Here is a 15,491-nt window from a genome sequence, read left to right on the forward strand (position 1 = left end):
TAGGTTGAATAAACCTATCTCAAAATTGGCCTATGGAGGGGATAGAAGGGATGACAGGGTGATTTAGGTAAGTTGGTTCGCTAGAGAATATTGACTTGTGGGAGTTGAGGGCTGTGATCGAAGATCGGAAGTCGATATCTCTTCACGTTTGGAAGCTAAGACGGTGAGCAATTCCAAAAAAAAAATTGAATTGTGGAAAATGCTCTCTCGTGAAGCCCGAGCAGTTTAAAATAAAAGTTCACCTGAAATCAACTTGTTAAGTTTCCCTTTTCAAGAGTGTTTAATTATTTCTATGCATTAAGAGTTTCTGATTCAACGAGTTCAGGAATTAACACTTTAAGGACGATTGGAACACCGTGTCCCATAAAGAAAATGAATTTTCCTAAACTACCAAAAGCTATTTTTTTCTTATGTTTGTAAGTAATTGCAAAGTAGAAGGTTGAATGAATCTAGGATATTTTTTACAAGTGTTCATACATGAACAATATGCTAGTGAGCAAAGAGAAGAGAATTTATTAGCCCCTTGCGGTGCAACGACGAATTTATTAGCCCCTTGCGGTGCAATGACAATTGACACCGCACGGGCTTTCCTCTATGACGCGCGCGGCTACTTGAGCCATTTGTTTTTCTCTTCTCTTTGCTCATCATGCACTTTTTTAAAATAATTTTCCCACAATAAAAATGGATTAGTTAGCAAAATTATTTGTATATAAACCCGAAATTTTGAATCAATAAATCACTTCCACTTCCAATTCCACAATCATCGTGGTCCCATCGAGACATCAAGCTTTTGGTTTGAAGAAATACTTTAAATCCAAACAGCAATGGAAAACCAGCACCATTCTAAAGGAGCAGGAGAGCATCGCCAAGACCATCGAAAGGCTGCGGACGAACTTCAAGAAGGATGGCCCTAGCAAATGGAAAGCGCCTTACCTTGAAAACAAGGTTAAGGAGCTCAACTCATATTGGAGGCAGTTCGTGACCAACAATGCGACTCTCACATCTGAGCTCCAGGGAAGTCATCCTTATATCCTGCATAAATTATACCAAGAAACCAAAACCGTTTACGAGGATTTTATGCGAAAAATCAAAAACTGCCCTGAGTTTGAGAAAGACTCTAACTCAGAGTCGGACGATACTCCACCATCAGATGCGGGGTTACTTCGACCATCAAAACTTTCCAGTACTATGGAAGGTGTAACAGTGACGTCTGAATCTTCATCTGACGTCATCCCAACAACAACAAACACCAGTAGTTACACAGGCCGTGTACACTGGGACAATTCCACGTCAATACGACAGGGTTGCGACAACCAGCAACAACGCAGTTACTACTACTAGTTCCAGATGGAATCATCCCATCACCACGACTGAGCATCCGCTCAATACAACTACGCCAACTTGGAATCTACCTTCTACAACAACAGGGGTGAACAACTTTCCGAACAACTCTCCATTTTTGGGAAACGTCAATACCTGGCCATCTTGGGCTTCATATGGTGTACAGCCAGTCACATCAATCTACAATTCAGGGCAATATCTGCCACCTTACGGGCAATATGGTGGACAACAAGGCCATCTCCCGCTTGGCAAAAAACCCATTTGCCAAAACTCCCACCAGTTCAAATTCCAAAGTTTAACGGAATTTATAAGGATTGGTATAAGTTTTATGATGTCTTCAAAAGCGTCATACACGACAACTATAATCTGGGGAACGTGACCAAATTTCAATATCTTCTCTCTTACTTGGAGGGGGAAGCAGCAACCTTGGTTTCAACACTTCGGCTTAGCGACACGAACTACATCGCCGCTCTAGAAATACTGGAGGAACGCTACAAGAATCCCCGACGCATTATTACTTCTTACTTGGACATCGTCGTCGACCATAAAAAGTTGGAGCATCGCGTAGCAGAGGACCTTTCATCTCTTCATGGTGCCATTCGGGAATGTCTGACTGGACTAGCTAACATGGGCTACAAAACCAATGAATGGAACGCTATAATAGTGCACATCGCCATGAAGAAGCTGGACAACGAAACACAGCGTCTCTTTGATGAAAGTTTGGATTCCGCAAAAATAATGCCAACATTAAAAGTATTATTGGAGTTCTTGATGAAACGCCACCATAATCTGTTGAATTTCAACAAGGGCAAGAAATCAGCTAAGCCAGAGGCAGCTACAAGTTCAACTAACAAGAAAACCTTCCACTCCACAGTTCAGTCGTGTGGTATGTGCAAAGAACAACACTCAATAACTAAATGTAAAAAGTTCATAGAACTGAACACACTGAACCGGAAGAAAATGGCTGACAAACTGGACTCTGCGTAAATTGCCTCATGCATAAGCGCGATGAGAAATGCTTCAGCAAGAAAACATGCTACGAATGCCAAAAACCACACCACACTCTTCTCCACTTTAAGAAGGAGGCAGAGGAGAATGAGCAGTCCAATAATACAAACGAAACTGCTTCCGACACAGACACATCAAATGACGAAGAGGTCAAATCCCTTGCAATCCGCAAGGAACACACTGTCATGTTAGCGACAGCGCTCGTGAAAGTGAAATCAACATCTGGGCGGACGGAGTTACTGAAGAGCTCTTGTGGATCCTGGATCACAAGCAAGTTTCATCACCGAAGATGCCGCTCAGAGTCTTCAACTTAGGAAGAAACCGAATCAACACTACAATCTCTGGAATAGGAAAAACAACAGCTGGCTCATCCCGTTACAAAGTCCAGCTTACCATGGGTCCAAGATTTCCGTCATCTTTTGCGATGGAGATTTCCGCCTTCGTGCTACCGAAAATCACCAATTCTTTGCCAGAAAAGGCAATACAACTACAAAGCGAAGATAATCACGACAACAAAATTCTTGCTGATCCGACTTACATGACGCCCGGCCCAATTGAACTACTTTTAGGGGCTGACGTGTACACATATATCGTGGAGAATGACTTGAGGAAAGTCAAAGACGGACAGCTCACTATGCAAAATACCAAGCTTGGGTGGACCTTGATTGGGAAAACATCGACCACACCAGACTCTCCACGAGTAATAAGCATGATCTCTGTTATCAAATGGAATCAAAAACTAGACCAACATTGGGATATAAATGACGACACACCCAAGAAGGCAACTGATGTGACTACAGAACAACGGGCCGCTGATGGAAATGCTTTAGAGGTCCGCCCGCCCGCAAGACCCCACTTTGGGGGATTCTCTAAAATTGATGTAAAATCACACTCGGGTCCAGATGGAATAATCCAAGTGGCGACCGGAAGTTCAGAGGATATGAGAAGGATCGACCAGTCCATAAGCTCTGCCAATTATCTACGAACGTCCATGATCAAGATTCCGATCTTTCTACTCGTAACAAGGATTTACCTTCAGGATCTGAAACTGCAAAGGCCAACTCGACAGATGCTCCAGCCAATATCAAAAAGTCAAAGAGGCTCAGGAGAAAGAAGACATCTTCATTGGTTTTTAACTCAAAGAGAAGACAAGAATTGCTCCTTGCACATGGGCTACAACTATACTTCATGCAGTACTTATGTTTTACATGCTGTTAAGCACTATTTTAGCTACGTCTAACAACCCAGACAAACCCAACATCGAAGTTTTTATTCCAGAACCGGGACTTTACATTGAGAAGATGGGGGATTGCACGTCTACAACGTGGGAATCTTCAAGTGGAAATCACATATACAACAGCTGAATCTCAAAGAGATCAGGAACTAATCAACGCAATCTGGGACAAGATGTCATTGGCCTGCAAAACAGCAAGCGAAGCCGTGTCGGACGCTGATACTACTTGCACACATAACATCAATCATCCTCCAACATAAGAGGGATTATTTACTTGAGGAAATCAGCCGTATATCAGAAAAACAAGGTGTACGCAAAAACGTGGATTACTTGGCCAAGCAGTGACATATCTCTTTGGGGTTAATGATCAAGTATATGCAAGCATTGATCAACTCAAGGAGAGACAGGAAGACACACAGAAGCTGATCAAGGAACAATCATTGATGCTGAGTACAAAGGTGGATCTGTCCAACACCATAATAGAAAACAAACTTCCGGAAATTTGATGAAAAAATCATGCAGATCAACGAGGCCATAGGTGAAATGGCCAACTGGTATGTTGGAATAGACCACAACCGAGTGCGCATTGACATTTTAACCACCTACATCAATGCTGCTGACTGTTACGAGGAATTCGACAGGAAACTGACCAACATTCAACTCGCGAAAGATGGTAGGCTAGATTTACATAGCCTCGTCATGGGAAGAATTCTCCAAGACACCATTCAAAGGACATTGAGGCACATCGGTCCAGACTTAGATATACCCCGAAGGCAACGAGAGCCAAGTGACTATATCTTTCGGGACGGTGAACTTGTCATCTTCGGGAAATTCCCCATTCTCGAAAAGGATGAGTTTCACCTCATTCACATAACACCAATTCCCGTTGCAGTGGAAAACGGCACATTCATCGTGCCAGAAATAGAAGCAGACACAATGGGAATCGATTTCAACAAACAGATTTACTTCACATTAGAGGATGGACACAATCAGTGTTCTCCTATCGGTTCCGGGAAATACTACTGTAGACTAAGTCTCTTGCACAACATGGACCAGAACCCTAATTGTGTAATCGACGAAATATATCATCGACATCCAAAAACCAAATGTGAGATGATAGCCGTACGCTTAGAGGGGACGTTGTGGAAGAGGTTGGCAATGGAAAACACGTGGCTGTTCATTGCTTCACAACCTACGTCCGTTGCAGTCATCTGTAAGGGGCATCGAGAAGAGAAGCTGCTGAAGAATGCTGGAATTCTCCGGATTAAAGAAGGCTGCGTTATCAAAACCAAGAGGCAAACCCTTCATTCAACGATAGAACACCATATGAAGGCTTCTGCTACATACATTAAGCCTTTAGAGTTTGCAGTCGTAGAGTCTTCCGGACTCAGAAGATCGCTATAATTGATCCGAAGCCAATCATCAATGGGCAGAACTTATTCCACCAAGCCAAAAATGTGGAAGTGCCCGAACCACCAACATACGGAGAAATTATAACCCATCCAGCAGTGAGCAGTGGATCCATCTTGCTCATCATTGGTCTACTTTGTTGGATATCCCGGAAGCAGTGGAAAAGGCTCTGGAGCAAATGCCACAAACCAAAGGAAACACTAGCCGAGAAGTTTGGAAAGCTGCGGATTTCTGAACCAGCTCATACTGCCCCCGGCCAGGATGTTCATACATGAACAATATGCTAGTGAGCAAAGAGAAGAGAATTTATTAGCCCCTTGCGGTGCAACGACGAATTTATTAGCCCCTTGCGGTGCAATGACAATTGACACCGCACGGGCTTTCCTCTATGACGCGCGCGGCTACTTGAGCCATTTGTTTTTCTCTTCTCTTTGCTCATCATGCACTTTTTTAAAATAATTTTCCCACAATAAAAATGGATTAGTTAGCAAAATTATTTGTATATAAACCCGAAATTTTGAATCAATAAATCACTTCCACTTCCAATTCCACAATCAACAAGTCTCCAGCAATTTTCTATAAAATAAGTATTTAAGCTCAAAAATGGCGAATTTTTAATTCTCATACTGAAAATTGATTTCAATTATTTTTTATACTTCCAATTTTTTTTAAGCAAAACCCTTTTGGAAAAAAACTACAATACTCAAACATAATATTTTTCATTAGACTGAAAATTATTATTCATTGGTATTGTCAGAAAATTGATTTAAGTTTTTGGGCTATTTTTGTTCCTATCGCTCGTAGAGGCAAAAAATACACCGAATCAGACTCTGTTAGACTTTACAAGGTTAGATGTAAAAGTTTCATTTTCATTGTTGATTTTCTGTTCGTAAAAAGTGTCTCGTCCTTAAAGGGTTAAGGCTAATAGTGATATAAGAGGTTGCCTAATAAATTATCTAACAAGGGGAGGAACCAACTGTCTCCCGCGGATCGGGACGAAATTTGGCATGTAAGTAGGGTCCATATAGAAAGTTAACCAGCCACTGGCTTTTTACTGTGCGGCCATTAGAAGTAGTCATTGTGACCATTCATAGTCATGAATTTCTTATATATGAAAGATTCTTTTAACATTTGTTGCTATTTTTCTTTGACCTGAAAATGCGTTTTAATGATGTTAAAGCTTGGTTTGTGATTACTGATGAACGTCAGAACCCTTTCATGCGATACACCTTCATGGTAATGTCATAGGTCATCCGAGTAAACATTATACTTTTTCAAGGAAAATAATATTTTTAATATCAGCGAATTTTTCTTTCAGATTGTTTAAAATAGCGAATGGGAAAATTTCTTATTCTTGTTCCTTTTTTTCCTCTTTAAATTTTACTGCTGCCGGATTTCTTTTTCTTTCTGGTAAGATCCACATTGCATACTTTTTCGTCTTCATTTTTTTTATTACAAAAATGATTGTTTTTTATTCATATCTCTGCCATTTTTTATTCGATTTTGATGAGTAAGTAGTCGTTAGGAAGGTCCCAATGAGCTTTGTAACATAACCAAAAATCATAAAAATCGGAAAATTACAACTGTCAAATTTTCAAGGTCAAAACTTTCAAAGCGATTTTAGCGCTACTAGAGGAGGTTTGACGATGTTTAAATATTTACAAAATTATAGAGCGGATCGAGACGTTTCATTTTCATATAAATATTAATGTTTATGTTTGGTCAAGTAGTTTTGCAGTTATGGACAGAAAACCAAATGCAACTAGAAAATAATATTCTGTCCTAAATCACCTAAAGTAGCATATCGTGAAATTCTTTTCTTTCTAATAAAGTAGTATCCCGTTAATTGAATAAAAATATAACTGCAATAATCTTGCATAATTTCCATTAATATTCAAGGAAGTCTAATATCTATATATTGCATTGTTCGAATAAATAAAAGATAGAGTAGGAGAATACAAGGTATCAAAATTTTCTTATATTTTTTTTAATAAATTGTGTTCTTCCTGAAATTGTGCAAAAATTTTATATTACATGTTGATGATAATGATTACTTATGATAAAAAATCCAATATTTTTATATTGTATAGAAAATGTGTATTTTTGAAAATTTCAGACTAACTATTATTGTTTTTTTTTAATATTTTCCAAACATTTCAAAGTAGAATTTTAAAAAGTAAATTAAAACTCATATAGACAAAACTAACCACATAATTTTAATGTAATTCGCTGTTAATGTAGTCAAACGTTAATTCAGCCGAAGAAGTATTTTTTTACCTTGAAAATTTGACAGTTGTAATTTTCCGATTTTTATGATTTTTGGTTATGTTACAAAGCTCATTGGGACCTTCCTAACGACTACTTACTCATCAAAATCGAATAAAAAATGGCAGAGATATGAATAAAAAACAATCATTTTTGTAATAAAAAAAATGAAGACGAAAAAGTATGCAATGTGGATCTTACCAGAAAGAAAAAGAAATCCGGCAGCAGTAAAATTTAAAGAGGAAAAAAAGGAACAAGAATAAGAAATTTTCCCATTCGCTATTTTTAAACAATCTGAAAGAAAAATTCGCTGATATTAAAAATATTATTTTCCTTGAAAAAGTATAATGTTTACTCGGATGACCTATGACATTACCATGAAGGTGTATCGCATGAAAGGGTTCTGACGTTCATCAGTAATCACAAACCAAGCTTTAACATAATTAAAACGCATTTTCAGGTCAAAGAAAAATAGCAACAAATGTTAAAAGAATCTTTCATATATAAGAAATTCATGACTATGAATGGTCACAATGACTACTTCTAATGGCCGCACAGTAAAAAGCCAGTGGCTGGTTAACTTTCTATATGGACCCTACTTACATGCCAAATTTCGTCCCGATCCGCGGGAGACAGTTGGGTTCCTCCCCTTGTTAGATAATTTATTAGGCAACCTCTTATATCACTATTAGCCTTAACCCTTTAAGGACGAGACACTTTTTACGAACAGAAAATCAACAATGAAAATGAAACTTTTACATCTAACCTTGTAAAGTCTAACAGAGTCTGATTCGGTGTATTTTTTGCCTCTACGAGCGATAGGAACAAAAATAGCCCAAAAACTTAAATCAATTTTCTGACAATACCAATGAATAATAATTTTCAGTCTAATGAAAAAGGGACAGATAATCCTAACCGGCTTATGTAGGTGAGATTCTTAACGTGAGCTAACTCGGAGTGCATGCAAATTCGATTTGATGCTGAAGTAGGGAGACGCCATTCAGTTATCTTGAATCAAATTCGTGAAATTATACAAGTTTTGTATTTGAACCAAAATGTCAAAGATTTGGATGAACTGACAGAAAAGTGTTATATGGGTGAAATGTAGACCAGCATGTTCTCTATAATTTTGCCGTAGAACTTGAACTCATCGATTACTCAGAAGCCAAGATAAGCGAGGTTTTTTGTTTCTTAACTCGTTTTTTCATCCAGAGTGCCCCAAGTGTTCATTTGTTGAACTTCAACTATATCAAAGAATTGTTGTATTTTGCGGGACTTTCCATTTAAACCCCTATTTTAAGTGTCTTGGTGGAGTAGAGGCAGTCAAATTGGCATCTGTGTGTTTTCAAAGCGTTATTATGGGAAAAATCAATTTTTTCACACTTAAATGACAAAATCGGAGTGATAGCGTAGTCTGAGTGGAAAATAATGTATGGACGAAATGTAGAGACAAATGTGCTCTACAATTATGTCGAAGTAATCATCAAAATCGGTTCAGCGACAGTCGAGATAATTGAGGTTATGTGATATTGAAATTGGTTTTTCGACTGTGGCGCCCCTGGTGTTGGTCCCACGAAGTTCAAACATTCTAGAAAGTTGTAGCATTTGGTGAGATCTTTCGTTTAAGCCCTCATTCATCAAAATCGGTCACATAGAACCGGAGATATGATTTTTTGAATTTCGTGAACTTTGACCCCTCATATCTCCGGTTCTGTTTTAACCACAGCGCGCATACGCACCATTTTGGAAACGTCCTAGACTGGACTACAACATACTAAAATTTCATTAACTTGCACAATGCCGTTTTTGAGAAAAGTGACTTTGAATTTCGATGAATTTTGACGCTATCACAGCGCCACCTGTGGTGACTTTTTGAACTTCCATCTGAAAGTGCTCATCGAGACGAAACCAAAAAGGTAAAATTTAGGTCGCTATGTTAATTAGAACCGGAGATAGAGGCCGGTCAATGTTCGAACTTTGACCCCTTATAGCTCGGGTCAGGGGTTATAGATCGACTTAAGGTTTTTTTTGTTTGATAGGTATAATCAACGGCTACAACATACTAAAATTTCAGCCCGATGCACAATGGAATTTTTGAGTTATTTAACTTTTAAGATTTAAAAATTTTCTTTTTAAAAAAAGCGCCCCTAGCGGTGGTTTTATGAACTTGCGATGTTAGAAGGAGAAGTCGCATTTCACGAGAGCTTTCCAAAAAGCCCTCACTTTTTAAATTCTGACAATTAGAACCGGAGTTATGGCCATTTTAAGAAATTTTTTTTGGACCCTTATAGCTCGGGTCAGGGGGGTCGGGGGACCTTAAGTATGGTATTGATGGAAAGCTCTAAGGCCCAGCTATAACATACTAAAATTTGAGTCCGCTGAATGCCATAGGGGCGGAGCTATTGAGAAAACAAAAAAAGGGGGGTCTTCAAAATGGCGGAAGGAGGGGTGGGGGGTGGGGGGTCTATGCACCAAGTTGCAATTTTCACCCGATATATAACCTTTGCCGAAAACCGCAAGTCGATATCTTTTTTAGTTTAGGAGCTATTAAGCTCCAAAGAGCGGCCGGCCGGCCGGCCGGGAACGTAAATTAGCCACATATATATTCGTGATCAGGAAGTGCTGAAACACATTTTGGCCAAATTTGAGGTCGATCGGACGACATGAAATTTTGTTAGGATTATAGTAGGTGAGATTGTTAAGAATCTCACCTAATATTATGTTTGAGTATTGTAGTTTTTTTCCAAAAGGGTTTTGCTTAAAAAAAATTGGAAGTATAAAAAATAATTGAAATCAATTTTCAGTATGAGAATTTAAAAATTCGCCATTTTTGAGCTTAAATACTTATTTTATAGAAAATTGCTGGAGACTTGTAAAAAATATCCTAGATTCATTCAACCTTCTACTTTGCAATTACTTACAAACATAAGAAAAAAATAGCTTTTGGTAGTTAGGAAAATTCATTTTCTTTATGGGACACCGGTGTTCCAATCGTCCTTAAAGTGTTAATTCCTGAACTCGTTGAATCAGAAACTCTTAATGCATAGAAATAATTAAACACTCTTGAAAAGGGAAACTTAACAAGTTGATTTCAGGTGAACTTTTATTTTAAACTGCTCGGGCTTCACGAGAGAGCATTTTCCACAATTCAATTTTTTTTTTGGAATTGCTCACCGTCTTAGCTTCCAAACGTGAAGAGATATCGACTTCCGATCTTCGATCACAGCCCTCAACTCCCACAAGTCAATATTCTCTAGCGAACCAACTTACCTAAATCACCCTGTCATCCCTTCTATCCCCTCCATAGGCCAATTTTGAGATAGGTTTATTCAACCTATCTCAAAATTGGCCCTGAAGATTTCGTTCATTTTTGGATATGTTTTGTACTTAATCCAGCAGAACATTAATCCATCAACACATACCGGTTACATCACCATTTTGGATTATTCAAGGTCAAGGTCAACCACCCTGCAGGGCTTTTTTAACGGATTTCGTCAAATTTACTGTTTTTTTTTTTTTTAATATCTTGCTTCTAAATTGCATCGGTCACAATCTGGGATGGATCTGTAGAGTAACGAATAGCTTTATTTTAAAAATGATGTTTTTTGGCATTTTTTCAGTTTTCTAACCCATATAAAATTCAAACTGTAAGAGATATCGACCTCTCGGTCTTCCATGACCTTCCCCAAATGACATAATCTCGAAAATAATGTTATTCTTTTTCTTATTTCCCTTTCATGTGTGCCCTATCCTACTGAAATATGCCAAAAATGAACTTTTTTCTAATTTTTCTCAAAATTGGCCGTGGTGACTTTGTTCATTTTTGTATATGTTTTGGATGTATAGTCCAGCTGAACATGTCGACGTCGACACTAATCGCCACAAAAATTGCCATCTTGAATAATTCAAGAAAATTATTTCTTAATCTCGAATTATTTCCTTAATCTCGAAAATTATTTCTTGTCTTTTAGGTGAGCACGCAAAATGGTTTGAGAGAAAATCTGTAGAAAAAAACTAAATTTTAGTGATTGAAAAAGAAATTTTATATCACAAAAAATTAGTTTTTCCCATAAACTTTCCCTTGTCAAAAAAAAAATCATATTTTTTTTTCAATCCCAGAAACTTAGTTCTGCCGGAAATATTTATTTTTTTAAATTGTTTCTTATGGTTACAGAGGCTTAACGGTGAGAGATATCTACTTCCTGTCTTTAGTTGCATTTTTCCCATATTTCAGTACTTTTTAAATAAATATTGTCCGAATTTGTTGCAGCCTTTCAATAGCCCCACTAGCTCTATACCTATGTTATGTTTTTTCTATTTTTTTTTTTTTAAGAATTTATTCAGCGAAGATTTTTAGAAGTGTGGATAGATATTTCGAGAAATCAGAAAATATTATTGCAGAGAAATAATGAAATATTGTCGTTAAAGGAAATATAAGCACAAGGGTATGTAAATCAATGTAGTTTTATAAAAAAAACGACTTCTTTTCAACGTCAGGTATTTTACTTAACGAAATAAAATATTTCATTGATTAATTAATATGGTGCGTTTTTATTGATAAATATGATGTGTTTTCTAGCTGCAATATTGGTTTATCTCCTGAGAGAGTGGTTAATTTTTTTTATTTGCTGAGAGTAAAACATTTCTTACGATAAAAATTACTATTTTCTTTTAATTCTCATACGGAAAAAGAATCAAATGAAATCCGCATAGGATGATGAATGTTACATCTTCACATAGAAAAATCAATAATCTTATGAGACACTAAATGAGTGAGAAACAATGAAATCCTTCTCACAGAAAATATTTTATTCATACATTCACACGCTTCCTCTCGCCTGATCGCTCAGTGCGAGGTGGCTTAGTGTGCGCATTGTGTGCATTGTGAGGTGTGTGTATTGCCGTCGGCAGTGCACGCAGCAATATCCACCCATTCCATGCAACTGCCGAGAGGCAACTAAGGAAAAATGAAACAAGTAGGGAGAAGCGGGAAACGGCGGAAAGGCAATTTTGCGCGGGAAAAGAATTGTCAAATCTCGAAGGTCGATACGCCGACAGGTGGTGGCGTCTCGAGTTATACCATGGGATGACTATCTCTTTCTAGACTGTGATTTGACAAAAGTTGTTTTACATTTTATAATGGAAACGTCAAGTTTGAGGGCAATACACGTGTACCAAACTTCTACAAACTAAATTCATGGAAAGTTTCATCATTTGACCAAATAGCCAAATAATTTGTCAAAGATGATCTGCTTTTGACAAAAGAATTGCTCTGGAAGACAAAGTTAGCAAAGCACTGAAATGAGTTTTGTTAAAGGTTTGTCAAAGGATGTTATACTTCCTGATCTGAAAAAACTTCTTTTACATTTTATAAGGAAGACGTCAAATTGAAAGGTAACACACGATTACCAAACTTTTACGAACTAATTCGTCAAAAGCCGGTGTTTAAAGGACATAATTTTGACAAATTTTTAACAAACAACTGACAAACAATCGGTTTTTGTCATTTTCTTTCACATGGCAGATGTCATTTTCAAGAAAATTTTAACTAGGTGGGAATTCTGGAAAGTTTCAGGAACACAATTTACTCAGGAAAACTCATCAACGTTTTATAGAACATTCGGCTTACTCCCAATTCAAGACTTTTACAAGAAATAAAGAGGGAAGCCATACAGTTTTTAAGATTCAGAGCAATTTTTACGAACTTATTACTCAAATTTTCCACAATTTCCTTTTCTCTCAAGTTTCTTCGAGGTTTTTTTAACAAAATATTTTTAGAAATTACGATATAAAAATTAAAATAAATAACTATTTTAAAAAGCCGTTATTTTTTTCAAAAATATACTGGGATAGGCAGTATCGAAGGACCATGAAAAAATAAAGGATGCTCCAAAGATTTATGGGGCCAATCAGAGGTGGTTGACCAAAAGCCGTAGCATTACAGAAGCTGTGATTATCGAAGAATAACAGGCACTGTTTGGCAATGCATTTCAATTTTCATTGGCATGTAAATTTATCTGGTAAAGTAGAAATCCAACACTTCAATTTAACGCAAAATTTCTACACAAAATATTGGAAGAACTAAACTTTGAGAATAGGATGCTTTCGGTGGAGCTATATTGTGGATATAGAATATCCAAAAGAATTTTCCATGTTGATGTGAATTTATTGCTGGCATTCTCCTCCTCACCCATGGTGAAATGTTTTGGGGGTAAGGAACTTGTCTGGCAATTCAAACAATCTCAATGCCTTCCGTGGTGATATAAAAAATTCACTTGAACCACTTCCAAGATTGTCAGATCACTTCCTTCTCACACAATTCCTAAACTCCTCACCCAGCCAAGAGAAAAAAAAATACAATAAAACCCATTAATAACGGATGACTGTATTGTAAATGGGTGAATTTGCTTCTGAGAGCATCCGCCAAATAGTTCTTCCGCTTTTCTCGACACTTGTCCCAAACCATTTCATCTTCCCAATTCCCAAATCGTCAATGATGATTTTAATATCAAAAAAAAAGGCTTGAAGAATATTTCACAGTTAGAGAAACGTGACAATCATTGTTAATACCTCAATTCCACTTCTAAATTCAGCTAACCCTCTCGCAGTTTCCTCCCAATCTCGCCCCAATTTTGCACATACATATACGAAAATATTCACGAAATGTGAAATATTCTAATTTGACTCGGTACCCAATTACGCGCCTCTTTATTATTTAAATATGACAATCATAAGTTCGCTCGTTCAAGCTTCTCGTATTAACGTATCGTAAACTGAGAAATTAATGATACAAGAATTACATTTGAGAGACAAGTTAGTTCGCAGGAAATATGATTAACTACTAAGGAGTACTTTACCATTTTGATTAGTTTCAGATCAAGTGTTGGATTTGACACTAATTTGCAAGTCATAAAAGCAATTCAATCAAATGTAAAATTATCACCTAATAATTCCTACTACAAGCTTCACTTAATATTTTCCGCTAACCTTTTTATGGCGTTATAACAGACTATTTGCATCAGGCAATACTAATTCCGACTTTATCGTGCAGAGCCATCATTGGCCTTTAAATGGTATTAAAGGCTTTCATGTTTTTCACCTACAGTAGATTCTCTCTCAATCGGCTCTTTTTCAATCTGGCGCAAAATTTTGTTGACAATTTTCACATTTTATTTTAAAGCAAATTTGTTAAAATTCGCTGTAGTTCCTCTTGTTTTATGGTGATTCTTTATATAATATTATATTTAAGCGCTTTTTATGGAATTTACAATGATTTTGATGCCCAAATCTCTCGATAATTTGGATGACATTTTGCCCCATATGCCCGATTCAGAGAGAGAGTCTACTGTAACTTGGTTTCGAACACGTCGTATTTTTCTCTCATTTCTTTAACGAGTCGAGGAGCGGAAACACATTCTGTTGTTCTTTTCGCACTTCGCGGAAAGTCATGCAGTGTTGTTTCAAAATGACGCACGGGAAGTTTGACATCGCAGCGTTTTTGATAATATTTCCTTTAATCTCTTTCCCGATTTCAATTTTGATTGGTAATTTGTTTTCGCTGATTGTTACTCTATCTAAATATATGGAGATTGTAATAAATTATCATAAAAAATTCGAATTCAGTGACAATTAAGAACGTGTGTTTGACAGCGGCTCCCAGCCCCCTTTTGACAGACAAAATTTTATATTTTCTAAAAAGAAAATCTACTATTACTCTGTAAAAAAACAATGAAGTAATAAGTTAAGTTTAACATCATAATTACTTTCAAAATTTAGCAATTAGCTAAACAAAAGAATGAGTTCCATAATCGTTCAGTATTTACGAATTATTCCACATTCATTTTCAAAAAGTCAGTACTGAAGAAAAACCAACAGAACATACCAAAAGAACATTAAATACAAAACCAAATATATTCAAATAAAAATAGCTCAAAGTTCTCACAAATGCTGAGAGGAAGTCATGATTCCAATAGCGGTTATTTGAAGCATTTCAAAGTCAAAGTTTTGTTTAATGTAGTATTATTAATTATAATGTGAAAGAAGCACTTCTAACATTATTCATGTTCCGTTGAATTTCCCAGAAACTCAAATTTGACGATTGATTGTTGCAGAGAAGATTAGGTAAAGAAATATGAATGTTAGAGGGGTCAGTGTATAAAATTTTATATAATGCGCCATCGAGCACAGTTAGCTGAAAAAACAGCGATTTCAGCATATTTTTGTTTAGTAGATC

General features: G+C 36.9%; 1 protein-coding gene across 1 annotated transcript; it reads left to right on the plus strand.

Moving 5' to 3' along the window:
• The first annotated feature begins 4,126 nt into the window (after window positions 1–4,126).
• On the plus strand, window positions 4,127–4,987 carry LOC129809351 (uncharacterized). The gene has a single exon (XM_055859166.1). The coding sequence runs from the start codon at window positions 4,127–4,129 to the stop codon at window positions 4,985–4,987; it is 861 nt and encodes a 286-aa protein (XP_055715141.1).
• Window positions 4,988–15,491: the final 10,504 nt, after the last annotated feature.

This window comes from Phlebotomus papatasi, unplaced genomic scaffold (genome assembly GCF_024763615.1).
Source record: "Phlebotomus papatasi isolate M1 unplaced genomic scaffold, Ppap_2.1 HiC_scaffold_68, whole genome shotgun sequence".
Classification (NCBI taxonomy): domain Eukaryota; kingdom Metazoa; phylum Arthropoda; class Insecta; order Diptera; family Psychodidae; genus Phlebotomus; species Phlebotomus papatasi.